At 49.6% G+C, this 27911-nt stretch overlaps 1 protein-coding gene across 1 annotated transcript in view; it reads left to right on the forward strand.

Annotated features, from left to right (window-relative positions):
* Celf4 (CUGBP Elav-like family member 4) overlaps nt 1-27880 on the forward strand; it is a 293998-nt gene extending 266118 nt beyond the window's left edge. Inside the window, 10 exon segments of the mRNA XM_048806309.1 lie at nt 132-211; nt 578-721; nt 1862-2009; nt 3688-3837; nt 7984-8049; nt 9383-9466; nt 14646-14729; nt 19272-19370; nt 19373-19473; nt 25693-27880. Of these exon segments, the coding sequence (XP_048662266.1) occupies nt 132-211; nt 578-721; nt 1862-2009; nt 3688-3837; nt 7984-8049; nt 9383-9466; nt 14646-14729; nt 19272-19370; nt 19373-19473; nt 25693-25719 (983 nt within the window). The 3' untranslated portion in view covers nt 25720-27880.
* The last annotated feature ends 31 nt before the right edge of the window (nt 27881-27911 follow it).

The following is a 27911-nucleotide window of genomic DNA, read 5'->3' on the forward strand; positions in this document are numbered from 1 at the left end:
CCCCCCCCCCCCACCTCATTCTGCTTTCATCTAGGTTGCGCCCTCTCTCTTGGGCCCTTCCTTTGCCCTGCCTCAGGGTTCCAGTTCTCCTTGGCCCCTGGCTCGGCTCAACCTGTCTTCTGTCCCCGCAGGGTGCGCCTTTGTGAAGTACTCCTCCCACGCGGAGGCACAAGCCGCCATCAACGCTCTGCATGGCAGCCAGACCATGCCAGTGAGTGTGGCCCTTGGGGCGGGGGCTGGGCCAGCTGGAAACCTAAACATCTGCCCCGCAGGACCCCGCCAGAGGGCCAGTGCTCATAGTCTCCCTATGAGACAGGAGAGCATTTCCCTTACACTGTTTCTCAGACAAGGACACTGAGGCCCAGAGATGTGTTAAGGAATCGCCCTGTGTGTGGTGACCCAGATAGAAAATGCCACTGTCAGGTTGACAGCTGAGACCTATACTCCTGGGCACCATGCTGTTGCCCCCACCCGGTTAAAGCGCATGACAGAGAAAGCAGGAGGCCCAGGCCAGGGGTGCTGACAGCTGGGGACCAGCGCTGGGGCCGGTGGGTCTCACATTCCACCCTGGCTGCAGGGAGCCTCGTCCAGTCTGGTGGTCAAGTTCGCAGACACTGACAAGGAGCGCACGATGCGGCGGATGCAGCAGATGGCTGGCCAGATGGGCATGTTCAACCCCATGGCCATCCCCTTCGGGGCCTACGGCGCCTACGCTCAGGCAGTAAGTGGGGGCACAGATGGGAGAAGGTTCTGGAGCTTCCTCCCAGAGCTCCAGAGAGGAGGGACACATAACCAAAAATGTTACTCTGCCCTGGGGAATGAGTGGAGCCAGGCATAAACCCAGGAAGGATAACCTCACAAAGGATTAAGAGAAGGCTGGTCCAGTTGTGGGTGGTTGCCAGGAAGAGGTGGTTTGTTGTCTTTGTGTTTAGGAGAGGAACTAGAGAGAAGGCTTTCCGCTGGGCAGCAAGATGGAATACCCCAAATGCCCCTCCCACTTAGCCAAAACAGTGCAGAATCCTAGGAAATACTGATGGGGAGGAGGGAAGATGCCAGTGTTTGTTCCTCATCCCTGACTTGCCCCCATGCATGGAAGGATATTATCAGTCTCTGGTCATTCGCGGCAAGGGTCCTGTGAAGTGACACCTGTACTTCCCCTGTGACACCTCAGGCCCCCCTTCTCCCAGGCCTCTGGCCCACCAACTTCTTTCTTCCACAGTAGAGCCTTCTCTGACAGGATCTCCCCAGCTGCCTCCAGACTTGTAACCACAGTCCCCACACAATGGCACTGAAGTCAGCTAGTGTTCTGGTTCTAAACATACCAGCTCACCTCATTTCCTCAGGAGTGTCCAGCTGTGGCCACTTCCAACAGCCTCTCCTGCTCCCCACTCACCTTTTGACAACATTGAGGGTGTCTGGGGTCTATTCATGATTCTCCTGTAGCTTCTGCCCAACAGACTCTGGGTTAAGAACATTTGGGGCAGAAATCTATGCCATTAACTCTACAGAGGCTTATCCAACTCTCTGGCACTTTGGATGTCACATACTCACGAATGAGAGGCCTTACCCATGAAGCCAGTCCCCTTCCCTTACCCTCCACAACAACTTCAGAATCTCAAAGACCTTACTATTACTTTTGAATGCAGTCATCTCCCACGAAGTCATCTCCCCAGTAGTAGCCAATGAGGACTAGGGCAGGAATGGGGGAGGCATTAGGGCTCCCTGGACGTGGTGACCAGGAGATGTCTCAGCTCCCTGGGGCTCAGGGCCTGGGAAGTTGGTCCACAGGAGCTGAGCCCCCTGGTGGGGAGGGATACCCCTCTGGAAGCGTGTGATATTTTTTCCACTCCCTCTGCCCCAGCTGATGCAGCAGCAAGCGGCTCTCATGGCATCAGTCGCACAGGGTGGCTACCTGAACCCCATGGCTGCCTTCGCTGCCGCCCAGATGCAGCAGATGGCGGCCCTCAACATGAATGGCCTGGCGGCCGCACCTATGACCCCAACCTCAGGTGAGCCCACAGGTATCGACATAGGATCTGGCCCAATGAAAAAGCACCTGGGTCTAGGCTAGGGCCTAATTTCAGCTACTAGTGAATCATCCTGGGGCAAGAGCACATGGTGCCTAGGCCCAAGCTGGCCTTGTTGCCTGGCACTTTGTCTCAACAATATTCTGATCAGTGAGGACGCAAGAGAAGATGGGATATGGGTCCATGAAGTCCAAGGTAGGAATTTCAGGGTGAGAATATCTCTGATCTTGTTTATCCATGAATTGTTAGGAATTAATTCATCTTGACCTCTACTAACAATCAATATCTGCACAGAAATTGATATGCCCTTCAAGGTCTGAAGGAGAAGAGCCCTGCCTGTTCTGTGTCCCTAGCCCAGGCATAGGAAGAGCCATTTTTCATTTTACTTTAAGCCAACCTAGAGTTACTGGTCTTTTCCAAAACAACTACATAACCAGCAAGAGAGAACCTTTATCAAAGAATGATGGGGGTTGGAAAAAACCCAACTCACAAAGCATGTTTTTGATTGGCGCTTGGCTATTGTCCAGTTCAGTGATTCTCAACAGTGCAGTTTTGCCCCAACCCCCAGGACATCTTGGCACTATCCAGAGACATTTGTGTTTGTCACAGCTGAGAGAGGGGAATGCTACCATAATCTGGCAGGTAGAGGCTGGAGATATTGCTACACATCCTACAATGCACAGCTCAACTCTCCCACAATAAGGAAATTCCAGGCCAAATGACTGTAGTGTTAAACTTGAGAAGCCCTAGTCTAGTCCAATAACTAGCCCAACACCACAAGCTCTCATTTACTGAGCTGACTCTCTATGTTCAGATAATAGTACTGATCTCTCTGACATCTGGGAACTGTTCCATTCTCAGCTGAAAACAAGGAAAGACTGTGCTATCTCTGGGCTCAACTTGAACACTGCCCCCTTAGCTTTGGTCCCCAACCTCAGGGATACTTATGAATTTAGGCAGTGGGCCATCCTCATGTCCTCATCCAAGGGAAACCCTGATTTTACATGAAGAGGAAGGATCTTTCCAACTTCGGGGTCCTCAGTGCAATCACCATAGCATTCATATCTTGGGTTCCATCTGGAATAGGGAGGACGCTTGGTATTGCTATCTGATCCTGACTTTCTTCTCCTCACCATGACCACCACAGTTGCTTCAACTGCAGGAACATTTGTGTCTACTCTGTAGGAGATAGGGCTGAGGCTGGACTCTGCAGTGACCTCTTTCAGAGCCTCAATGTAAGGAACCAGAATTAAGACCTTCATCTGAGCAGCAAAACTTCTTGGGGAGACAGATCAGCTCCTCACGGGACAAACAAGGACCAGCCAATCCTGACTTAGCTAGAGTTAGCAAAAGCCTCTGAAAAAGAATGAAGGATAAACAAGTATGATTAAAGCCAAGGGCAATGGGAATAGCCTGTGTGGTAAGAGAAGCCTACCCATCTATTGGGTAGATGGGACTTGAACTCTTTGTTGAAGGATGGATAAAATTGGGATGTGTGAAGTCATTTCATGCAGAAAGATAAGCCAAGGCATGGTTCACAGTTAAGGCTGAGCTGGTGTAAGAGGTCCAAGTCTATCCTCAGGCTCCATGGGTTGGCCTTCCTCACCTTTGTTCTGTTTGCCTCCCTTCTTTCCCAACCCCTTTGCATCCCTGGAACCAGGTGGCAGCACCCCTCCGGGCATCACTGCACCAGCCGTGCCTAGCATCCCGTCCCCCATTGGGGTGAATGGTTTCACTGGCCTCCCCCCACAGGCCAACGGGCAACCTGCCGCGGAAGCTGTGTTTGCCAATGGCATCCACCCCTACCCAGGTGAGCACATCTGGCAGTCTCCCTTCCTCAGGAAGCATACTCACCATTCTGTCCTTGCTGTTACAACTAGGAGCATGTGGCTCCTGCTCTCTGTCCATTCCTTGGTAGATCCCAAAATGTGATCAAGGAGATCCAGCTTCCTGCCCTGCTTCTGAAAATGTGCAGTTGGAGAGAAGAGACTAAAATCCCACCCTTGGGGATGTGTCTGTCTGATCATGACAGTCCCATTCCAGTGACTCCCTTAGGGAAGAAAAGACACTGGGTACAATTGTATAGCCAGGCCAAGAGTAACTGCAAATTAACAGAATGTGAATTTGCGCTAAAACAATTAAGGGAATAGAAGCTAAAAGAATAATCAGATTTAACGTTTAGTAGGAAAAGACTCATTGGGGAAGGAAATGGAGACATACTGGTTGGCATACATACTAACTAGTACCCACCAGTCAGTCGGGTCTCTTGACGCACAAAAAACAGCACCTCAGACAGCGACTTAGAACTTTGGACAGTTCCCAAACCTGCAATTCAGAGTGTGGCACACAAGAAAATCCTGAAGGCCTGTTCCTGATTACTTTTACTCCTTTCATACTCAGCACTTGTCACGCAGTGAGAGTGTGCAGTTGACCTAGAGCAGCTTCCCTCTCTTGTCTGGAGGGTGGACTAAAATCAGTGTGGGGAAGCTGAGCCCTGAGCTCAGTCCAGCAGAGGATAATGTAATAAGATATGAAGACTGCTGTCCCCCTTTCCTAGAGGGCAGAGGGAGAAGTTTCAGAGTGCAAATGCATATTAGCAAGTGTCTGGTCTGTGCTGAGTGAAAGGAAGGCCCCAGGGGAGGGCAAGACATAGTCTATCCCCTTGGAGGTTGAAGTCCAGGTGAGAACATAAAATCCATCTACAGATCCAAGAGACTGTAAGGCAGAAAGAAGTTGAATCAAGAGTGAATATTCTCAGGTTGAAAACACTGAAGGACTCAAATGATGGGAGAATCCTATAAGCTGAAGAAGCCCCAGGGGCCTCCTTGAGGAGGAGGCTCAGGGCAACTTTAACAGGTGGGCAGACATTGGAAAGATGAGGATGATCAAGGTGCACACTCTGGTGGGGCCTTTCCTGGAGACCCAGAGGCAGGAGGGGACCTGCCTAGTAGGGGCAGAGATGGTGAGGAGGTTGACCTAATAGGACTGAGGAGTTCAGTCTCACCATCCCTGCCCCTACCAGGCAGCCCCCTCCTGCCACTGGGTCTTGTTCCCCAATCTGGGTGCCCATCAGAATCTAGGGATTTGATAGAATTACAGAAACTCAGAGGTTCTGATTTCACTGTCTGAAGTGTGGCTCAAACATCTATAGTGTATAAAAGTTCCACCAGCAGCAGAGTGCAAAGCCACTGTGCTGTAGGGACATAGAGGAGGAGAATTTTGTGTCTCTGAACTTAACCCCATTCCAGTGCTTGTAGTACAGGCACCTCCAATTCCTCAGAAAAATGGCCAAAGGGATCTAGAAAGTGATGTGGTAGGGCCCAGAGTATTGGAGTGGTATTTGAAGATGAAGGCTCCGGCTGATAGGGGAGGCAAAGAGGGACTTGGCAAGCTGGAGGTGGAAGTGACTCCACTAATATCAGGCTCATGGGCTGGGAGATGCCACCCTCAGCACATCTGGACTCTCCATTCCTCCTTCCCTCCAAGCCCATCTGGATCTCTGGATTCAGGGAAGCCATTTCCTTCCCCACCCCCACCAGCATCTGTGAGCCATTTCCCTCATGGAACTTGGAAATGTTTCTTTCCCCCATTTGTAACAATCTGGCACCTCCCATAAACAATTCCCTGCCAGAGCAAGAGGAGGGATGGAAGGAAGGAAAGGAGAAAAGTAGTACATTAAAAAATTAATTTACCATCTTTAAATGCGGAGTTTGGAGCCACTGTAATGAACGAGATCCTTCAAAATGTTCACTCTTTGGCAGTTACTAATGAGGTCATTAGGCAGAGAAGTAGAAAAGGGTTTCATGAATGTTTTCTTCGCTTCCTAGCCCCAGGTAGTTTCTCTATCCTTCCCTCTTTTTCATGGAGAGGTTGTTGGAAACACACAGTGTGGCCTTTAATGAAAGGGTGGCTCTCACAAACATAAAAAACTGTTTTTTCTCCAGTAGTTCTATTTTCCTGGGCACTCACTGTGTTTCTGGCACTCTGACAGGGGCTGCCATGAAGTTGTGCTGGTTATATTTTGCACAAGGGCACCAAACTATGTGCCCTGATGTAGGGGTAGCCTTTCTAATCTGCATCAAGGCACTGCATGGGTGAGAAGCTGGGAAGACCAAGAGGACAAGCAAGATGTGGCTGTCCCTCCAGAAAGCTCAGATTCTGGCAGAGGAGACAGGTAGAGGGAGCAGGAGGCAGGAGGAGATCACTCTGCCATCATATTGCAGCTAGGGGCTCTTGCTCCAGTCTCCATGGAGGAAATATAGGAACAGGGTTTCAGACTGGGATAGCCCCAGGCAGGAAAAAGCCTGTATCATAGCCTTTCTTTTGTTCTTCAGTATTGATTAGAGCCCCAATGGGCCAGCTCCTCTGCTACTCCTAGGGGGTATTAAGCCTGTCGTCCAACTGACTCTAGCGGCCTCTGCCTCAGCCTGGGCTCCCCTGAGGTCTGGATGCTATTTCCTAATAGCGATTAACTGAAAAACTCAGGAAAAGAGCTCAAAAGGAGAGTTGGGAATTCTGTCCATTCTACAGGCCTCAAAAACTGCATAGCCAGATAGCTTGGCTGGCCAGAGTTGACAGGCAGATGTGCCTTAGTTACTTGTCTTACTTCTCTTCCTCCCATCCTGTGTTACCCAGTTTGCCCAGACATATGGGGCTGGGTCTTCCATGTGAGTGGGCATCTGTCCTATCCACCTTTCTGGGCCTCCAAGGCCAGCCCAGTCCCATGTCAGTCATCACCGACCTTGGTCACTAAGGGTTGTGCCCACCGCTAATGCATGCTTCACGCTTTTGCCCACAGTTCCTCAAGAGACAGCAAAGGCCACAAGATGAACCAAGCCTTTCCCTATTCAAGCTTCTCTGAATGTATTGCCAAAGTTTCAGTTCAAGGGTACTAGAATTACAGGGCAGAAGATAGGGGAAGGCCTTTGGTTTTCTAGCTCTTTGGTGTCTGTGGGCAGCACTCTACTCCCAGCCCATAGAGCGGAACTCAACTATGTGGCCAGTCCCTGCTGCAAGAGTCTCCAGCAAGACCAGGAGTAGAAGATCTCCATGCATAGTGAAAATTCCTTAAGAATGAGGGAGGGGGTGCTGGGGTTGTGGCTCAGCAGTAGAGCACTCGCCTAGCACTTGTGAGGCCCTGGGTTCGGTCCTCAGAATCACATAAAAATAAATAAATAAAATAAAGTTATTGTGTCCAACTACAACTAAAAAATAAATATTGTAAAAATAATGGGAAACGTAAATTAAAAATGAATGTTTTCTAAAGAGAATGGTATGAGAAAACAGGTCTGGGTGCTATAGTCAGGAAAAAGCCTGTCTCAAGGTTAGTGAAGCTGAGAGGAATTTTCATGCAACTCAACGCAATTTGTAAACATAAAAATATATGAGGCATATGTAATAAACTAAATTTTAAAAGAAAGAATGAGGGAGGGGTCCCTCTGAGCTGGAGTGGGTGGTCCAGGAGGACAGAGTGGCAGGGTGAGGCCCCCCAGTGGCCTTTCTTTCACCCAGATGACATCTACCAGGCTTTTCTTCATTTACTGTCCCTGGCTTCTGCTGAGGATCAGTGAGGATGAACCCCTTCTGACAGATTCCAGCCCTACAGCCCTGGTGGGAGCTCATGTGTTTCCCTACCAAGACCCTGGTGATCAAGCCCTCCTCTGGCCTCTCTTCCCCAATCCTCATATTCCTCTGCATGAGCCCCTATCTCAGCCACACCTAATCCAGCTGTAACATGCCTCCCCCAACTATGGAGGGCAATGTAGTAGGAGCCCTGGGCTTGGAAGGGAGACCTCCAACAGGGCCCAGCACTCAGCGCCCCTGTCCCAGACACTGCCCTAGTAAGCATGTAGTGACTAGAAGGGGCAATGCAACTATTATGTTGTCCCTAGAATGGTGGGGGCAGGGGCCAGTTTGGGTGCGCACCACTGACTTCTGCCCGTTGGCTTCCCAGCAGCACAGAGCCCCACCGCCGCGGACCCCCTGCAGCAGGCCTACGCGGGAGTGCAGCAGTATGCAGGTCGTTAGTATCCACGCGTCCCCTCGGCTCTTTTCCTGGCTGCATTCATCCTTCCACGCCCGTGGCACCAATGCCCTCTTCCCACCCCAGACCTGGGCCCTGCATGGGGGTGGGGAGAGTGGGTGGTAGGGTCCTCAGGGGAAGGAGGGAGGGCTATACTGGCTCCACACCCCCACCCTCTCTGGGCTAACTCCCTCTCTCAGGCCTCCTAGCATTCGGTGCAGTTTTCCTGGCATGGCAGGGTGGACTGGTAATGGTGGTTGGGCAGAACCCCAGATGAGATGAATTTAGTTACTTGTCTTTGAGGCCCAATTTCTCTTCCCTGTGGTACTGCCAGGGTACTGCAGAGCCCCTCCGAACCCCTCTCCTCAAAGAGATTGCTCCCCTGGGCCTCTGGACTCACCTTTGCCCAGGAACACCAAGCTGCACAGCAGCAGTGGGGGCCAGGCCAGACTTGGGGTGCTGCCTAGCATAGTCCACAATCACTGGCTCAGGAAGCAGAGATGCCTGGGTTGGAGAGAAGGAGGGACTCTGGAAAGGAAGCAGCTTCCACCAGCCAGGCAAGTAAGTCAGTTTGCTGGGAGAAAATGGAGCCTGAGATAGTGTGTGTTTGGTGAGAAGAGACAGCTTGAGGCCAGCAGATGGCCTGGGGCCAATGAGCCAAATCAAGCTGTCAGCCAACCATTCATCCCCACCCAGCCTGTGCCCTGTTGTCCGATCTGGTCAGGTTACCTCATTGCTGGCTTTGAAGAGTCAGTGCTGTCTCCCCTGAGGGTAAGTGGGCTCCCTGATGAGATGAGAACTGAAGGAAAGCTGGTCTTCCTCCTCTAGAGACCAAAGAAAGCTCTCTCACTGGTCCTGGAGCCCTCCCTAGCTCCTATGTCAGACCTTGCCCCTGAGGGAACCAGGCCAGGCAGAGGGATATGTTGGACTTTACTGTCCTACCTCTGCTTTTTTTGAACTGGGGCCTACCTCTGGCAGGTTCCCTAGAGGCCAGGTCCACACATCTGGCAACTCCCCACCTCTCACACAAGTGCCCTCTGAGAGGGAGTGAAGGCAGATCAGCTATGGCTATCCATTATTGCAGATTAGACTTGCCTGACCCCCCAAGTGCACCCCACCCCCACATATGCACACACTTCTCCAGTCCTCATCCTGTGCTTCTTTGCTGGTACCAAAGACTGAAGGCTGCTTCCTCTGAAGCAACTGAGATAACACATACCAGCTGGCCGGCTAGCCTTTACTGCCTGACACTGAAATCTCTCTCTTTCCCACCTCTCACCCTGTCTCTTTGCCTCCTGTTGTCTTCTCTCGCCTCTTTTCTTTGGCCCTCCAGCAGCCGCCTACCCTGCTGCCTATGGTCAGATAAGCCAGGCTTTTCCTCAGCCACCGCCAATGATTCCCCAGCAACAGAGAGAAGGTGAGTCTCATCCCCTCCTGCCCCTCTTCCCAAAGAGACTGTTCACCTGTATCTCTGGTCTCACCTGGGCCTCTGGCCATGGCCTTGGTTGGAAAGGCAATCTGGTCTGTGTGTGTGAGGAGGTGGGTGAGGGAAGGCAGCAGGGTTATGGGATGTGGCACTCTCCTATCCGGGCATGGAGGCGCACGTCTTGTGGTCAGCTCTGCAAACCAGAGTGGCGGTCGGGCCCAGCACAGGAGACTGGACAGAATGCACCAAGGGCTGGTGGGTCATGCACACGACACCTTTCCCACTCCCCTCTATCACTTGCCACTGGGATGACACAACTCACACACTGATATCTTGGTTTTTTAAAGAAAAAAAAAATCCTGAGAATGGTTGCTCCTTCCCTAGCAAGCCCTGAACAACCTAGCCTCTGTATTTTTCAGTGGCAGCCTGGCCCCTGCCCCAGGAAGCACCCAGCTTTACTGAGAACATAGGGGCCTGTCCTTGGGGTCTTCATCTGAGGTCCCACTGCTTGTTCCCAGGGAACTGACAGCATAGCTAGGAGCTGAGACTGTGTGGCAGCTTTGGCAGCACCAACCCTGAGAGCTGTGGGTGTTGAGAAAGAATCAAGGTGGTCAGGAAAATGAGGAAAGTGATGCTCTGTAGGAAGTGGAGTCCAAGAATCCCCTTCCCTGGTAAGCAGGATTTGGCCAGCAGAAAGGACAGGAAAGTGCTTGCTCATGGCTGGGGGTTTCACATTCTTGTTCATCCTGGAAAGGAGACCTTGTGCCCTGGGTGACCAGGAGAGGAAGGTGTGGCTCCCAGGTAGGACTTGATAGGCAGGATGAGGCAGGATGAGGCAATAGGCCTTACTCAGGCCTAGTAAGGACGGGGGTTCTTGAAAGCCACACCTAGAGACCCTGATGCAAACCCCGAAAGCAGGTAAGGTCCACTGGCTTGGGTGGCAGGGACTGAATGACAACACTCAGTGTGTTCCCATCCCAGTGCCTAGTGATCCCTGTAAGCAGAAAGATAGGAGACTAGGTTAATAAGCCCTTCCTTGGGGGCCTGCACACAGATAGCTGAACTTGAGGTGTAGGAACACTAATAAGGTCCTGTCTTCTCTCCCCCCATGGGAACTTCACTTGGCAGCAAGGCCACTGAGTTTGTCCCAGCAGCCCACATGGCGGTATTTCCCACTGCCCACCTCATAGCCCCTACAGCAAACTGCCTTGGAGCCATGGGATAGAGCTTACTCAGAAAGATCTGGGGCATCTGCTGGTCCAAATCCCTTTGGTGAGACCGGCCACTTGAAAGCCCTAGAGCTTGAACAATTAAGAGCCTGGGCTTTGAAGCAAACCCTCTGATTTCCAGCTCTGCCTCATATGACCTCAGACAAACCTTCTTATACCCTTAGCATCTTCATCAGAAATGAAGACAGTAAGGACCATTTCTTAGAGGGGTGTGAAAGTCAAACTTGCTCAGATCTGCCCTCTGAACTTCATGCAGCAATTATCTGCACATAGCCCTTCCTATACCAAGTTGTCACCCCTCCTTGCCTGAAAACTGTACAAGAGGAGTGCCATCCTAGCTCACAGGCTGACAGCTCCTGAGATCTGCATCATTAGACCTCTCTGTCCTAGGAGAGCTGAGCTATAGTCACCCAGAGGTACAGACTCAGTTGTCATGCCCTGGCGCAGCTAAGTGACACCTGGAGCCCCCTTCAGTGAAGTGGGGTAGGAATGGTCCATCAGCCTTGCCTTCTTGCGATGGCCCTGGCTCTGCTTTGCCTCTGCCATCCCCTGTGCCTTCACCAAGCAGGGCAGAGCCACAGGGGCTGGCCCAGGCCTAGAGCAGAGAAGTATGTCCACAGGCCCTGACACTTTTGTCACCATGCTGGCTTCTGGCTGTAGGCAGCTCCCGGTGTCACTCTAGCCTGTGGGCTCATAAATCTTTGAATCCTGTTTGACACACACATATGTGTGCGCAGAACTTCAGGTCAGTACAACCCTCACCCAACACACATGAAGATTCTACTGCTGGCTTTTAACTTGGTCCCACATTCACATCCTGCCCTTCTCCCCACCTACCCCTCTGCATCTGCCTTTGAATTCATACCTTCTCCATCTCTGAGCAGCTTCAGACACACATGCTCCCTGCTCCCTAGACCAGGCCACGTGGGCTGCTTCTTACTTCAGCCCCTCTCTCATTGCTTTACCCCTTTCTCCCTGGTCATGGTGCACAGGCCAAGCTACCCCAGGAGAGTGGGGCTGGGGTGGGGTAGGACATAAACCCAGAAACCAACAGAGCCTCACTTATGCATAGGTGAAATGGTGACACTGGGTGTGGGTTTCTGGGAAGGCTGGAGGGAGGGAGAGGTCTTCAGCACAGAGAGGTAGGGAGGCAGGTATTCCAGGCAGGGGTCAGCAGGAGCAAAGGATGCTGCCAAGCAGGAGGTGAGCCTGGGGCCAGGAGATAGGCAGAAAGGTAGGCTGCAGTCTGACCAAAGCCAGATCCCATGGTATTGTATGAAGCCTGAACAAGAAAGAAGGCATATTCCTCCTGCTTCACCAATGGTTGTCCTCTTATATCATGGCCACCATTCCCTGTGGAACACCACTGAATATCAGAATATACTGGTTGTTGGGGAGGATCCTCCTACAGTTGCCTGAATCCCCGAAGGCCACCTGCTCCACAGACGGAACAAGGCTACCCTCGGTGGTGGCTGCAAGTGCAGTTCTGCCAGGAGTTGCAGAGCAGTTAGTAGTAGTCGCTTTCTGTCTCTGAAGTGCCATTTCACCATTTCTTTGGGTTGGACCAGATTATCTCTAAGGTCCTGCTAGTCCTGCCATATAGATACTCTCTAATCTTAATGAAAAAGCAGAAGGACTTAAGGGGGTGTAGTTTCACTTCTGGGGGTACTGAAGCTGCTGTCTGTCATCCTACCCAGGCTGGACCTAGAAGGCCATCCCTGGGTACTCAGCTATACACCATGCAGATGGGACTGAGCCTGTGGCCCTGACTCTGAAAGCTCCTTGTCTCTTTAAGAAGAAGAGAAGTAAACTCCTCATGAAACAGCTTGCAGAACTTAGAGTTGGAGCAAGGGCTCTGAGTCTGAGGAGTGTGTCAGCACGGGGTGGAGCCATCAGGGAAGCCCAGAAGAGTGAGAATGGGAATAGGAAGGGAGGACAGAGGGCACATGAACAGGAGGACAGGAGAAGGCACATGCCCCCACCTCTAGGGAGTGACCTGCCTGGTAGGAGAAAAAACTTCCCAGAAAGAGCCCCAACCCTTAGAGCATGGGGGATGGACTCAGGGGGCACCCAAAGGGAGAGGCCAGTGGTATTCTTGGGAAAAGAAGGTATGGGTGCTGGAAGAGGTGTTAGAACCTCAAGAATGGTTCCTGCCCCAAGGGAGCATCCATCTACCTGGGCACCATCAAGGGGTACATTCACATGGCATGCACTAGTGAGAACACAGCATGATGGGAGGGGGACAAAGAGGGGACAGGGAGAGGAGGGCCAGCAGAGCTCGGGGAGACAAGGGAACACATCTGTGCCTGGTTCTGAATGCGCCGTTCTCTGGCAGAGTGCCTGAGTGGGTGGGTGGGTAGAATGTGGGGACCAGGGACCAAAGAAGTCAGAGGCTCAGCTGGGTGGCTTCAGTGGGCAGGGTAGTCCTCTCTATAGGCTGTGGGCCTCCAGGGGGTGGAGGTAGATTGAGGAGGAAGGAGGGGAGTAGGAGGGGATAGAAGGGAAAGAAGGAAGAGAGAGAATCCAGGGTGAACTCTTTGCCCCCAAATTGGATTATCTGGCAGCCTCGCTGGTCCCAGAGAACCAGGACAGTTGGTTCTGGCCACAAAAACTGGTGCCTTACAGCCCTCACTTTTAAGCTCATGCTTAGGTTTCCACCAGGCTCGGATCAGAACCCCAGTTCTTACACAGCTCTCAGTGTAGCTGTCTCCTTTCCACCAGCCAGAGGTGGAAATCATTATCACTGCAATGATCACAAGTCACTTCAAAGGGTTAAATGCTATGTGACACATGGTATTTAAGATGGCAGGAAACAGACCATGCATCTTGAAAAGATTTCTATTTCTGAGAGTTAAAATCAAGCATTTTGACTATTCAAAAAGAAATCTTTAACTATCTGGAAATTTCATGAATCCAAAGACCTCCAAGTGTTCAGGGCATCTGAGAAGTTAAGATTTTATGACAAGTAGAGAGAGAATACACATTGTGGAGGCCATGGCCTAGATTCATATCCTGTCCCCATTTCCCTCACTAGCTGTTTGTCCTTTGGCAGGTGACTTAACCTCTCTGGGCCTCAGTGTCCTCATCTATGAAGTAGTGATGATATTGTAGTTAAGTCACAAGGTTGCTCTAAGGATGAAGTGAATTAACATACATAGAAAGTGCTTAGAACAGCCTGGCACATGTTCATGCTGCACAAGTTGGCAGGACTGTTACTGTTGTGAGGAGATGAAAAAAGTTTCATGGAATGAGGCTCAAGGGTGTCCTGGCTAATTGTGGCACCTTGGTGTGCAGTTTTTCCTGTGTCACCTTCTAGAAGAAGCAGGGGAAATCTGGCTTTTTGCCTTCAAGACTAGGAGACAGTGTGATGTGTGGCATAGTGCAATTGTGCCTCCATGGCCAGATGGGAAGGAGTGGCTGCAGGTCAGGTGACTGAACCCAGGCCACCACCCATGGACACTCCAGGCCAGTCTGTGCTAGGCCTGTGAAGATAAAGTGTCTCTCCAGCACAGGATGTTGCTGCCCAGGCCATTCCTTTCACCCTCCCCAGAGCAGGGGCTGAGCAGGAGGGAGCCCCCAAACCTCCCTGCCCCTCTCTCTCCACAGCTGACCAAGCTTTGGCATGCTCATCCCATTCTCTCATCGACTCCACCCACCCCAGCCCCAGAGATGCCAGGCCCATGTTACTGATCCATTTTGCAGAAAAGTCGACTGAGGCACAGAGAGGTTCAGAGACTTGCCCAAGGACAGAGTGGAGACCAGAGCTCAGACTTGGGGCTCAGCAACCCCATTCTTTGGGGACCTGTTGGATCTTGAATGAAACCCCCCCTCCTAACCTTGCCCCACCTCTCCCCGCTGCGCTGCCTAACTCGCTCACCTCTCCTCTGTCTCTCTCTTCCCCCACCCTGCCANTCCCCGCCCACCCCCTCCCCTCACCGCAGGGCCCGAGGGCTGTAACCTGTTCATCTACCATCTGCCCCAGGAGTTTGGGGACGCTGAGCTGATGCAGATGTTCCTCCCTTTCGGTAATGTCATCTCCTCGAAAGTGTTTGTGGATCGGGCGACTAACCAAAGTAAATGCTTTGGTGGGTAAAGATAACAAACCAATTAGCTTCACTAGGACAGGGCTGCTCGCACCAATTACAGGTGTCCAACTGCTCCTCACCTGCTCCTTCGCATCGCCCCCAGGTGCTCCTGGATCCAGCCTCCATCTCTCAGCCCTTTTCTGTCTTCCCCTGTTCTTTCTGCTTCTCGGCTTTCCTACCCACCTCTACCTGGCTCCCACCTCCCACATCCCAGCCCAAGAAATGGATTTCCTCTTCCAGCCAAAAGGCCCAAGGCCATCCCCTGAGAACAGGAGGGGCCACTTTGGGAAGGGCTGGGAGAGGCAGTGAGCAGAGCCCAGGACATCCATTCTCCCAGTGGCCCCTCCTCTCATGATCTGAGTGGCCATCCTGACCCCTGGGGTCAAAGCCCTGTGAGGCCCTACCTTGCCTGCCCCTTATCTGCTCTCTGCCTGTCTGTCCTGCCGCCCCCTCTCTGTCTACCTGTTCCTTGCTCCCCACCTGTCATGCTGTGAATCCCCCACCCCACCCAAAGCCAACAGAGCTGAGAACTGTTGAGGAGCCAGGAGGAGACTGGTCACTTCCCCAAGAAGCCTAAGCTCTGAGCCCAGATGGAAATCACAGCCACTCAGCTGCAGTGAGCTCTGCGAGGCACCACACAAGGAAATGACCAGGAAGGCAGAAGGAGAGACTTGGCAGAGACGTGGGGTTGGGAGGAAAGGGGTAAATGGCAGGGAAGAGGTGCAGGAGGCTTCTGGGAGATCAGCAAGGGAGAATTTATGCTGGGAGGTCTCTGGCCATTCTGATGAGGAGACTTTAATTGGTGGTAGGTCATGGGAGATGGTGTGAGAATGGAACTATAGCTTTCAGGAAACTCACTTGGTGGCAGGGTTTTAGATGGGAGAAGTAAGACCTAGAAGGATCCAGGAGTCTGACAGATAAAATGCAGGACACCCTGTTAAATCTGAATTTCACATAGACAATACTTTTTTAGTGTATGTCCTAAATATTGCATGTGATAGGTCCTATGTAATATTGAGGATAACACACTAAAAAAAATATTCATCACTGGTCTGAAATCCACATTCAGCTGGGCATCCTGTTTTTATCTGGTAAAGCTGACAACCCTAACCAGGAAACTCCAGACCTCCTCATGGAATTCCCCCTCTGCCCCACACCTCTCCCCTCTGCTCCTCTTTGGTCCTTCTCCCTCCTCCTCTTCTACTTTGATCAGCCCATCTTTTCAGGGCCAGATCCATTCATGAGCCCTTGAGGACTAAGTAGTATAGTCCCCAGGAAGCCATACATGGGACCATAGCTGAGTCTACCAGAATTTCCTGATAGACCCCCCAGGTTCTGGAGCTGTGAGGAGAGTGGGAGCCTGTGTTGGCTAGGGAACCCTGGTCACAGCTTGGGGGTAGTGGAGGGGAGAAATACACAGTGGAAAAACATCTGGAAGCCTGGAGACTGGCTTTCCTGAACCAAGAAGGACTTGAGAATTCAGGGCATATTTCCCCAAATCTTGTACCACTGTCCTCTCCTCTCTGGCAGATGCCACAGAAAACCTGTGGTCCTTTGATGGCACAGAGTTGCCCCGGTAGGTAGCTCATTTCTTTTTGGGCATGAAAAGCTAAAGAAAGACAGGGTGTACTACTCGGTTGTCTGGGATATTTCTCCTTATGAATATAGTGGTATATGTAAAAACTACCAAGTGCAAATCAGTTATATTTGCTTTCAAAATAGGATCCAAATATTATGTAAATGAGAACAAAACAGCCAGGAGCCTGGGAATCACTAAGTTCATCCAGGCTTATTCTCCTGTCACATCTGGGCATATCTGCACTGTTCCTGTGGCATAGCCTGGGTTTTCAAAGGCAGTTCCTCAGAATCTGCCCCAAGCAGTACCCACTAAGGCCACTAGCTCACTTAAGATATCCAGGACCAGGACTTGCTTCTGCTTTTCATAGAAATCATCCTCTGTATACTTCTATTGTCTCTTTCTTTTCTTCTCAAACTCTCATACTAAATGTCTTCTGGCCTTGAGAAAGGACAGGTTCCCACCACACTGGCCCAGCCAACTGTTCCTCCTTTAGTCACTTGAGTTCTCCAACTCACTCCAGCAGTGGCAGTGACAGCATAGCCTTCTGCCACTCTCCCACAGACCCAGCCTGTGAGACCCTCACTCCAGTGCTCACTCATGGGCAAGTCACCAAACACTCTGAACCATGGGATCCTCTTTTGTGAAATGGGGATGTCTGCAGTCACCCTCAGGGATGCTGAGAAAGTTCCATGAGATGGTCTATAGCAGAGGCTTGGCCAGAGCAGACCCTTCAGAAATACCACCATCCCTTTTCTTCTGCCATTTTTGCCACAAATGTGGTCCTGTGTTGAAATGAACTTGAAGGTTGTACTCTGGATAAGCATCAGAATGAATTTATAAGCAGAACATTCCCGAGGCCTTCATGAAGATATGTGCTGCACAAATGGTCCCTATGTTGGAAGGAGGGCTGGGGGATGCTAGGAGGATGTCCTACTTGTGAGGTTTTCCACAGTGTCTGGGAGGTGGGAATGGGGCAGGGGACTCTAGGGGAAAGGAGACTGTGCTGTGAATGGAGAGTGCACTGAGCTCTGTCCACAGGGGTCTCCAGTCTGTGGGCAGATGCTCCCTACCCTGATCACTGGCCAGTTAACAAAACTAGGTGAGGGAAAAAAGTTCCCTTCAACCCAGAATCCTTCCCAGCTCCAATGTTTCCAGATACCTATAAACTCTTCAGGAAGCTAGGTTTCTTCCTTCCTCCAGAACCTTCCCACCTGGTGGCTAGCTCTTCTTTTACACCTCACCACAGACAGCCTCTTCATTCCCTTTTATCTTTCTCCATTCTCTCTGCTTTGCTCATTTCTTTACCTCAAAAAGATCCACGAACTCCAGGTGTCAAGGAAGAGCTGGTGCCAGGGGTGTGTAAGCAGAGGAATAAGGGATAGAGCATGTCACCCACAGTCAGGTCACTTTGTCTTAGCAGGGACAGAAATTTTAGTTGTAACCATCCTCCTTAGTCAGGAGGAGAGCAGTATAAACCCAAATATTGCTCTGGTCTGCTAGGCACCTGACTATAGTCATCAGGGGATGGGCCTGGACGGGATGAGAGGAGTGGGGGAAAGGATGACAGGAAGCAGAAGTTCATTGGCAACTGTGGATAATCCTCAATCTTTTCTATTTACTTCAGTATATAGATTTGTATGGATGTTGGTGTTGCTGTGCTTTTCCTAGCTCTCACCAGTTATGGCAGCATTCACATGTGTGCACTCATGTGTCCACACATGTACAAGTGAGACACACATGCACACACACCTTCTTCCCCCATCTTTGATGGTATGTGGCTGAATGACAAATTGATCAAAGGAAGGAGAGGAAAGAAAGAAAAGAGACAGATGGAGGCGATGTCTGGGGTTGGGGTAAAAAGGGAAAAAGAGCTACCATGTGGGAAGAGTGAGGAGGGAGTCACTTTCTTGGAGTAAAGGTGCAAGCACACCTACAGTGCCACAATTAACTAAGAAGATAGCTTCTGTTTCAGTAATCTAGTGGTGCATCTGTCTCTTACCTATCTAATGGCCATTTGTGGGACAAGCACCCCAACTGAGGCACATCCTATAGCCTGTGTATCTCACCAAGCTGGATTTCACATTTTGCAGGATCTAAGTCCATTTTACAGGAGAAAGTCATCTGAAGTGGAATGAATTTAAGGAAATACTAGATGAAACGAAGCTATAGAGATTTATTTACTGGAGAACTTGGAGTGAGAGGGGATGTTTTTATTTATTATTCCTTGAACTGGCCGGGAGGGTCCTGGCTATAAACCTACTTGCCACAGGAGCCCTTTCTCAAGGCTCAGTTTGGGAGTTTGGGAAATGTTGATGGGAAGTCTTGTCTGCATGAGGAGATACATTCTAAGTTCCTGAAAGTGACTTTTGAACTCACTTTGGAACACCACCCATTCCAGTCTGGGAACTGCTTGTTTAGGACTGTGAGCCAGCAGAACCTGATGTGTCTGGGAACTCTGGAATGAGATTGTAGTCCCCATACAAAGTAGTCTCTAACTTTTACTCATACTGTTTTAGTAATCATATTAATGTCTACTATTATGGTGGTTGGAGTTCTCATGAGGGGTTGTGGGGTACATATCAGTTGGCGCATGCTTGGTCAGGGAAAGAGCACCTGCTCCCAGGGCTTGGAATTTTACACATGTGGATGGGGCTGCTGACAGCCCCTGGGGGCCAGGTGGTGGGTTAATGCAAGTCGGTCTGGTTAATGCAAGTCGGCCCGGCCAAGCAGCCTCGGGCAGGGGCAGGGCCGGAGTGGGGACCGAGGAGCTGTGAGGACCTAGCCTCCGGCCCTCGGCCCACGGCTGGGCCGCACTCGCGCGGGGGGCGGCCGGCAAAGGCGGCGGAGAAGCTTTCTCCGAGGTGCCTCCCCTCCCGCCCCCTCGCACTCCTCTCTCTCCCCAGGCCGGCACCCCGTGCCCTCCCGCTGCCAGGCCCCCTCCTGTCAGGGAGGACAGTGTCCAATAAACTCCTCCACCCGCAGGTGTGTCCGCCCTCTCTTACCGCTGTCTCNGCTCAAGGTGCAGCTGAAGCGGCCCAAAGACGCCAATCGCCCGTACTGAGCGCCGGCGGGAGCGTCCCCCGGGGGAGACCAGGACTCGCACAGGTAACCGGGGGCTACCGGGGTGTGGGAACGGGAGGTCTGGGAAGGGGGCATCAGACGGACCCGCCATCTTCTTGGGCCTTTGTGGGCCTGACCCTCATTTGTGCCTTGGACCCGATGCGCCTGCCTCAACCTGCTCCTTGCCTAGTGTCTACAGGACAGGAGCAGAGCTATGGTCATCCTGGCAGAAATGGGCAAGGTCGTCCCCTGTTGTGGGGCCAAGAGGAGCAGGAGTGAGGGAGTCATCTGGGAAAGTGTACAAGGCCTATACTGGCAATTCTTCTTGCCACAGACCCTGGGGTGGGCAGATGGCAAACACAGAGCTATAGCCACAGGTTGAGGCCTTCTCCCAGACTTCCTGGCTCTCCTCTCCTCAGTTCTGGGAAGGGCCTGCAGCCTTTAGTCCTTTGACCCCTCATCTCTTCAGCTGCCTGTAGCTCAGTCAGGACAGAGGAGGCAGGATTTTTCAAAGGGAACTTTACCAGGAAACAAAACAGAATGGACCAAAAGCTGGGGAGGGTTGATATCACAGCACTGAGGTCCCTCACCCTGTTACTTGGGTCATGAGTTGTCACCTCATCTGCTCAGGCTGGAGCCTGCTTAGCAGCTGGGAGCAGTCAGCCACTCATTTTTCAGGCCAAATGTTCCTTCTCAGAGCCTTCCTGAGAAGGGCATATGGGGAGATGTTCTAGGCCATCAAAAGTCAACCTCAGCCAGTTTCCTTGGTGCTGTTTGCTACTGCAGTCCTCACAGACCAGAAATGGAGGTCACCTTTGAGTTCTACTGACTCAGGATGCTTCCCACACTCTGTTCCCCATCTATTCAGCAGTATGGTACTTTAGGAACTGTTAGGGTTGCAGTGGTGACCAAGACTGAGAAGAAGGGGGCTGACAATAGATTACCTAGCATGTCAGAATTGTTAACTAAAGTTAAATCATGTGGTCAAGGTGCCCAGGGCCAGCCTCATTGCAAGGGTAACATTAGAGCAAAGATGTAGTCTTTGTGTGCAGACATCCTCTTTCTGAGAACACAGCCAGTATGTAAGTCCCAAGGTGAGGTCAGGGGCAGTGTGGCCAAGGAGCAGCAGGGGGCCAAGGTAGGCAGAAGGAATTTAGGAGATTGGGCCAAGAAAATGGCAAGAGAGTCGTGGGTTAAGAAAGAATGTCCACTTGGGGCCTGCACGCCATTATATGAACTTTGATCTCCTCTGAGATGGGAGGGGGCATTGGAGAGTTCTGGTAGAAGAACTTGTATTTTGGCAGATCACTTCAGCTGCAATTGATATCAGGTTGTAGGAGCTGAAGCATTGTCTTGTGTTAAGATGGGAGTTCCTCTGGAGATCTTACTAGGAAACTAACGCAGGAAGAGTAAACAATGACGTCAATGTGACAGGTTCACAGCCAACAGTCAGAACACTCCCACCAAGGTTCTGCCCAGCTCAAAGACTGTCCCCTGAATCCCTTCCTGCCACTAGGTTAGCTAGTACATACTGAGCCTTAATAGCAGGACGGTTCTCAGAATCCTCATCCTGAGGTTTTGTGGGTTGGAGAAGGTATCAAGCTGTGTGTCTGACTCCATGGGAGTCCTGTCTCCCGGGCCCTGGGCTTTGACTGCAAGTGTGCTTTTGCACAGTATCTGGAGTGAGCTTTGCAGGTACAGGTGCCCCTCTCTGACCTGTGCATTGCAAAGCTGTAGCTTTGGGCCTGGGCCCTCTCTGGCTAGAACCCAGATGTTTTAAGACCTGACATCTGAATTGGTTGGGCCAGGCCATCATTTCCTCAGCCAGATCAATGAGTTGGAACTTCCTAGACCTGATCTAAGCTTCCCCATGCTGGTTAGTGATCCCGCTGCCACCTCCAGGGCTGTGTTCTATAGGACACCCCAGAGAGTGGCTGGGAATGGTTGCCCCTACAGGCAGAGGAAGCAGGTAGCCAGCTGTGCACATGCTGGGGAGGCTTCTGGGGGCTGAATGCTGTACTGAGTGTATGTGAGAGATGAGGATGTGTTCAAGAGAGTTCCCTACACTGGGTTTTGAGACTTCAGTTCCAGTGCTCAGCATGGTGCCTGGCACTGAGAGGCAACTGGGGGAGGGAAAAGGAACAAGCACAGGGAAGGCGTGAATGCTTGTGAGGTACCCAGGACTGGTGTGGAGGGCAAGGAGGAGAGTCCTCAGATTGTCCCTTAGGTGCAGTTGCCAGAGCTAACACCTGATGGCAATACATTTCTAAGTTCCATAGGCCTCTTTTCTCATACCAAAGGAAACTGCCAACATACTGGGTGGATCTAAGAGCTTTTGGGAGGGGCTGGAGGTGCAGAGGAGAGGGACATTTCAGGACTTGGTGGGCATGTGATAGGCCTTTGTCTGGGTGAGGGAGATCTGATATTGGAAGGATAGAGCTCAGCTTGGGTGGGCAGACAGGACAGGGAGTCTATGGAGGGAGGGAGATTGGAGAGTGCTTCTGTGATGGCTGAGCTGGAGGCAGTGACTCAAAGTAGAGTCACTGCTCAGCTACTGCACAGCTTATCTATTATGACATTGTAAGATCCCAGGGGTCCCTTCCCACTCACCCTAATGGAACAAAAAACTGAAAGTGGAAGTCTGCTGCATGGAGAGGCCTGGTAGATTGGAAACCCTGGTAATAAATTCAAGGCACGTAGGCTTTGGCACAGGCCTGAGTGCATAGAAGAGCACAGGATGAGGAACAAGCTCATGAGTAACCATGAGGTTGGAATTGGGGACCCCAAATCCTAGGGTGGGGGCAAAGGATCATGAGATGGTGAATGAGGGAGATGGCAACTCAAAGCTGAGTAACCTGATTTGTCTGATAGAGAGAGGATCTCATTTCTCAACCATTAGGGCTCCATCAGGAGAGAAAATGGTCAGACCTGGCCAGCTAGAGAGAGGGGGTGGGCTGGAAAGGGGAAGAGGAGTAGGGTGGATGGGGCTCAGCAGAGCCAAAGTGAGAGCAGCAAGGGCTGGAGATGCAGGGTCACTGTGCCACCCTCTCTGGTGTGCCACTCTGTGGTGTACCTGAAGCCTCCTTTGTGACCCTTTTATGGGTCAGAGCTACAGAACCTTTGAAGGACTTCACACGCCCTGAAGCAGCCTCAGTTAGGCCACCTTGGGAACAAATCAAAGGGTATGAGGTAACCATGAAATGAAATTGTAGGGCCCCCCTAGGCCTGTTGATAGAATTCCAAGAACATAAGTGTAATTTAGGAAATTTCAGAATGAAGTATTGTCATTTTCCGAAGGTTCTGAGGAAAAAAGATGTTATCAAAGTGGAGGGGAGGGGATCAAAACTCCCTTGTGCGTGCTCATGCCGCCTAAAGACCCCTTTCCTAGGGTGGGGGCTGGGATCCACAGGCTGGAGGGCTGAGCTGCCGCTCGTAGTATACCATACTATGGTGGCCAAATGTCTCCTGTGGCACTTGCCTTAACCATCCCTGCCAATCAGGGTCAACCCCACTGGCTCCCACTGCTGATCCTCAGGCTGGAGCCACAGAAAGCCAGGGAGCCAAGGAGAGCTCAGCATCTGGGGGAGAAAAATCAAGGGTGTTAAAAGCAGAGAGCTTGCTCCCTGAAATCTGCTTGCTGGCCACGGTGGTTTGAGGGGCTGTTTTATTTTTTCCTGGCCCTCTTGCCAAACTGCCTGTGCCTCTTCCTTTTCCCAACGCATGATGGATGCCCTTAGTGGCCCTGTGTGAGGTTCTGCTGCTGTTCACAGTGTATCATGTGTCTGCATAAACAGCCGTGTGCGTGTATGTGTGTGTGCGTTGCTGTGCCCATGTCGTCCGTCTGCGGGCTCCTCCATCCTTTGAGTTCTTTTCAGTTCCCTTATGATTTGACTGCTGTTCTCCCATCAGAGCTTTTAGATTGATGCTGTGGTCTGGTGCTGTTTAAATATTTTTCCTTTCGATTTTGTTTTAACTTCTTCCTTGCCCTTCTTCACCCTCAACCCAACTCTCCCTACCCCCCACACTCCCGACCCCACCCCACCTGCCCCTCCTCTTCCCTCCCTGCCCACACTCTCCTGTCCTCTCTCTCTCTCTCTCTACATATATAAATATATATATATATATAAAAATCTTTTCTTCTTTTGTCATTCAATCAAATTCCAACAACCCAACCAGGGCCAGTCAAATCCACCACAGTCTCGCGCTGAGCTAGGAATAAAGTTCACGTAATCACATGAGAGTGGAGAAAAGTCCCCCATCCGTAAGTTCAAATCAACTCAAAGTTCACAGTGTGACATGATGGCGTCATGTAACAAGGCTAAGAATCGGTTGCATGACAATTGCCGTCAAGTTTCGTGGAGGTGCTGTGATTGGAGCGTTTTTCTTGGATGTCGTATCCGTGGATGATTGGCCAGTCATGATCACACGTGCATTTTCTTGACTTTTGTGCTGCCACGATCTTTTTTGCTGTGCTCATTTTCGTTTCGTTCTTGGTGCTTGCAGTGGTTTTACTTTCTGTTGTTTGGTTTTTCTTGTTCAGCGTTTTTTTATGCTTCTCTAGATGTCACATAGAGAAAAAAAAAACTAAAGAAAAAAATTTAGTAAAAATAAAGATGAATTCCTGAATTATCAAACATGGGATCATTTAACTATGCAAACCATTATTTTTTTTTCTTAAAAATAAGGAAAACATCTTAAAAATATCTATGCGTGGTTGATTTACTTGCACTTGAAAATATTGTGATTTTATTTTTTTCTAGAAATTTGGGGGCCTTTTTCAATTGACACTTTCCTAGGTCTGGTCTTTTTCCAGTTAGGCTATTTTAAATCTCACCTCAAAAGGAAAAACCAAAACCCAAACCAAAATATGTAATATCTATAGTAACAAAATGATTTTAAGAAAATTCTAAACCAAAAAAAAAAAAAAACCAAAAACTAGAGTACAAAGCCAGAGGCCTCTGAGAGAGAGCCCAGTAACAATTATAAGGTTTGTATTATAGCTACTCCTGCTAAATTCAATGTGGGGAGGGGAGCGGGGGACTGGGGGCTTGGGAGGGCTTTTTTGGTTGGTTTGGAAGAAACAGTACTGACAAAAGCAAAATGCACCTTTTTGTTTACAACTGAAAAAGGGTCCTTGACAAGTGTTTTTTAATTTTATTATTATTTTATTTGGTGTTGTAATTGTTTAGACTGCTGTGTACGGTTTGCTGTTTGTTGAATCAACAGTGTGAAAAACCTGCCAGCATGGATTGATATACGCATGACGTTGTCCCCTGGACTGGGGGCTTTGCAGTTCTAACTTTCTTGATGTAACCAGTCACCCCCATGTATAAGTGGAAGCTGCTTGCTAGAATGGAGATGAGTCTCATTTGTTAATTCACAACGATAAGCATTTGCCTTCTGATTCTAGTCAGATCATGATTTTTTTTTCTTAAAAGCAAAACACCAAAAAGCCACCATTTGAAACAAAATCAAGAACTGTCTGAGTTAATTTACTTAAGTTTTATAATGAAATCTGTTCTGACCTTTTTTTAGGTTCTCCCATCCATTCCCTGGAAGTTCTGAATTTCCTCTAAATTCCCTGGCATGTATGAGAAAAGTATTATGTATGTGTGTATATGTGCATATACATACACACATATCCATGTATGTCCACATATGTGCAGGTGAATATATTCTACACATATATCCAGATATACATATATATATACACGCAGCCTCGCAAATAGTTACTGATCTGGGGAAAGAAGTGGTTGGCTGGAAACTGGGCAAGGATTTTACAAAATTCGAGTCTTGGCTCTGTCTTCCTTCTTTTCCTTAAGCTGGGGAGGAGTTGGCTAGGTTGTTCAATTCTTGCTTTCTGGTTTGCTAGGCTTCTGTATACATATTGTATCTGGGCTGGATCCCTCAGGGACAAGTTTAATTATGAATTCACATCCCACTGTCCCAAATTCTTCCCTTAGATATAGCCATCCCTCAATCCAGAACTCTAAAGGAACCCAAATCAAGAACTCTCTCCCCACATCTAAACCTCAGCTACAACCATCGCCACTAGACCGCCAAGTGGTTTCTTACTCTGAATAGAAGAGCAAATTTCTTTTGACTGTATCATGATCATGACTAATTCTCATACTGGTCTCTCTTCCTTCCCTCCTGCCATCCCCCAGAGTTCCCATCCTACCCCAAGGCAGGTTCCTATTGGTGTTTGGATGCATTTTGTGTTTTCCCTCATGGCTTAATCAGCCCCGATTTTCTTCATTTTAGGGCAGGATGCTGAACGGGCTACATTAAAAAACAAACCTCTCTCTCTCTCTATTTATAAATGAGAACTGTTGGATGACACCTTTGACATATCAGCCAATATCAATCAAGCTGAAGACTCCAGACACTCTGAGACTGTAACATTTCTTCAAGGAAAGTATAACGTCTATGGAGTTCAGAGGGAACGTGTTTGGGGGAAAAATATACATGACATAAAGAAGACGACAATGAAGAAAAATGAGGAAAAACATATACACATTAAAAAAAAAGGCAACTTTAAAACAAAATAACATGAGACCAGACGGGGAGGCTGAAGGGCTGGGCACTGGGAGAAGACGCTGCTGCTTACTGATCCTGGGGCTTTTCCAGCCCATGGGCGCCTGAGGCAGGCGGGGGCAAGCGTGTGGCGGTGGGGGCCTGGTCCCCAGGGGGCGGCTGGGAGGCTGCCACTGAGCATCTCTATCTGTCATTCCTTTAGCTGTTTAGGGACCAAAGGACCAAACTTTTTATTGCAGATGTGTAGCTCTATGTCAAATAGAGGAGGAATGGAGGACTACCTCCTTCCTGCCTCCTGGCTGTTCTTGAAACAGCTTAGAGCGATTCTATGAAAAACATAATAAAAAATTCAAAAAAAATACAAAAAATACAAAAAATGAAAAAAAATGCTTCAATGCTTTTAAAACAGCAAGATAATAGTTCTTTGATACTTTGAGAGGCGCTTTGATTACCCTCATTGAAGTCTATGAAACTTTCCTATGGTTTTCTGTATTATATGTCTGGATGGAGCTGTTAAGATGCACAGATTGGTGGATATTTGGGGAAAGCAACAAAAGTATGAAAACTTATTAACCCTGAAGTGTGAGGAAAACAAGGAGGGGAACAAAGGATCTTCCAAGACAAGGTAATTGTTGTGAAAAGTCTGTAAATGCTTCTAACTCTTCCCCCTCTTAAAAATCATAATAGTTGTACAGAATTTTAAAAAGGAAAAGTTTAAAATACCTATATAATAGAAGAAAAAAAATTAGAGGAAAGCAAAAAATAAAAAAAAAAATAAAAAAAGGAAAAAAAAAAAACTATAGAAGTTAGCGTTACTGCTAAAATCCCAGATGTTGTAGGACTGTACTTTTTGTAGAGTTTAGACTGAGCATCAATCCCTTCTCCCCGCGAGTGCTGTCGGACGCCGTTGTCCCCAAGGGCCAGGCCGGACTCTCCCAGACCTGCGGGCTCCCGGCCGCCCGTCGCGGTGGAGGCCGTGTACCCAGCCGGGAAGGGCCGCTCGCCCGCCGCCGCCGCCGCCGCCGCCGCCGCCGCCCGCGCCTCTCGCTTCGCTCCGGGAGCTGCGCGCTCGCTCTCCGCAAGCCCTGGACACCTCCCGCTTCACTCGCCTTCCCTGCTTGATCCAGAGACTTTCCGGGCAAGGGAGAACTGGGAACTTTCATCTTAAAACAACTAGGCAACACACACACACACAAAAACCTTAAAAAAGAGAGAGAAAAATAAACAATCTTTGAAGAATTTCTGAAACTGTTTACAAGGAATTTTGAAAAACAGGGATGTTTAAATGATGCCGGCTCTGTTTTTCTGTAAATAAATTTGCATATTTTGTAGGACTTTTAATTGTAATGATAGAGAAAAAACAAGGAAAACTATTTAATGAAAGCACGATATTTATCTTTGGTAAATGACTTTAGAGCAGTTAAAGACATTGCTTAAAAACTCAGAATCAGAAAATACACTGAATTATTTAAGAACACATATATTTTAAAGTATATCATATTTATTATAATTTATTTGCACCTTTGGGAAGACTTGCGTTGGCATTCTGCCTCCATAATTCCTTACTGATGGCCAGTTCATCCGGAGACCAGGGGGGCACTGGGACCTATCACTTTTTTTTTTTTTCCTTTAGAAGAACAAATTTCTGGTTCCTGTCAGGCCTCTTGTCTTTCCTTTCCTTTCTATTTTGTTTGTTATTTTTTTTTTCATGTTTTTAATTTTCTTTTTCTTTCTCTTGACTCCTCCTTTTAGGATGTCCAGATGTTGTAAAAAACAAAACAAAACAAAACAGCTGCAGTTCGGTACAACTGCTCTTTTCACACTCAACTCCCTAAAACTCCTTGTAACCTTCTGTAACTATTGGATGACGCTTTCTCCAGCTTAGCCCTAAATAAAGCACAGTTTAAAAAAAAAAGACTTTTTTTCATTTTTCTGTTCCTCTCTGA

This window comes from Marmota marmota, unplaced genomic scaffold (genome assembly GCF_001458135.2).
Source record: "Marmota marmota marmota unplaced genomic scaffold, marMar, whole genome shotgun sequence".
Classification (NCBI taxonomy): Eukaryota; Metazoa; Chordata; class Mammalia; order Rodentia; family Sciuridae; genus Marmota; species Marmota marmota.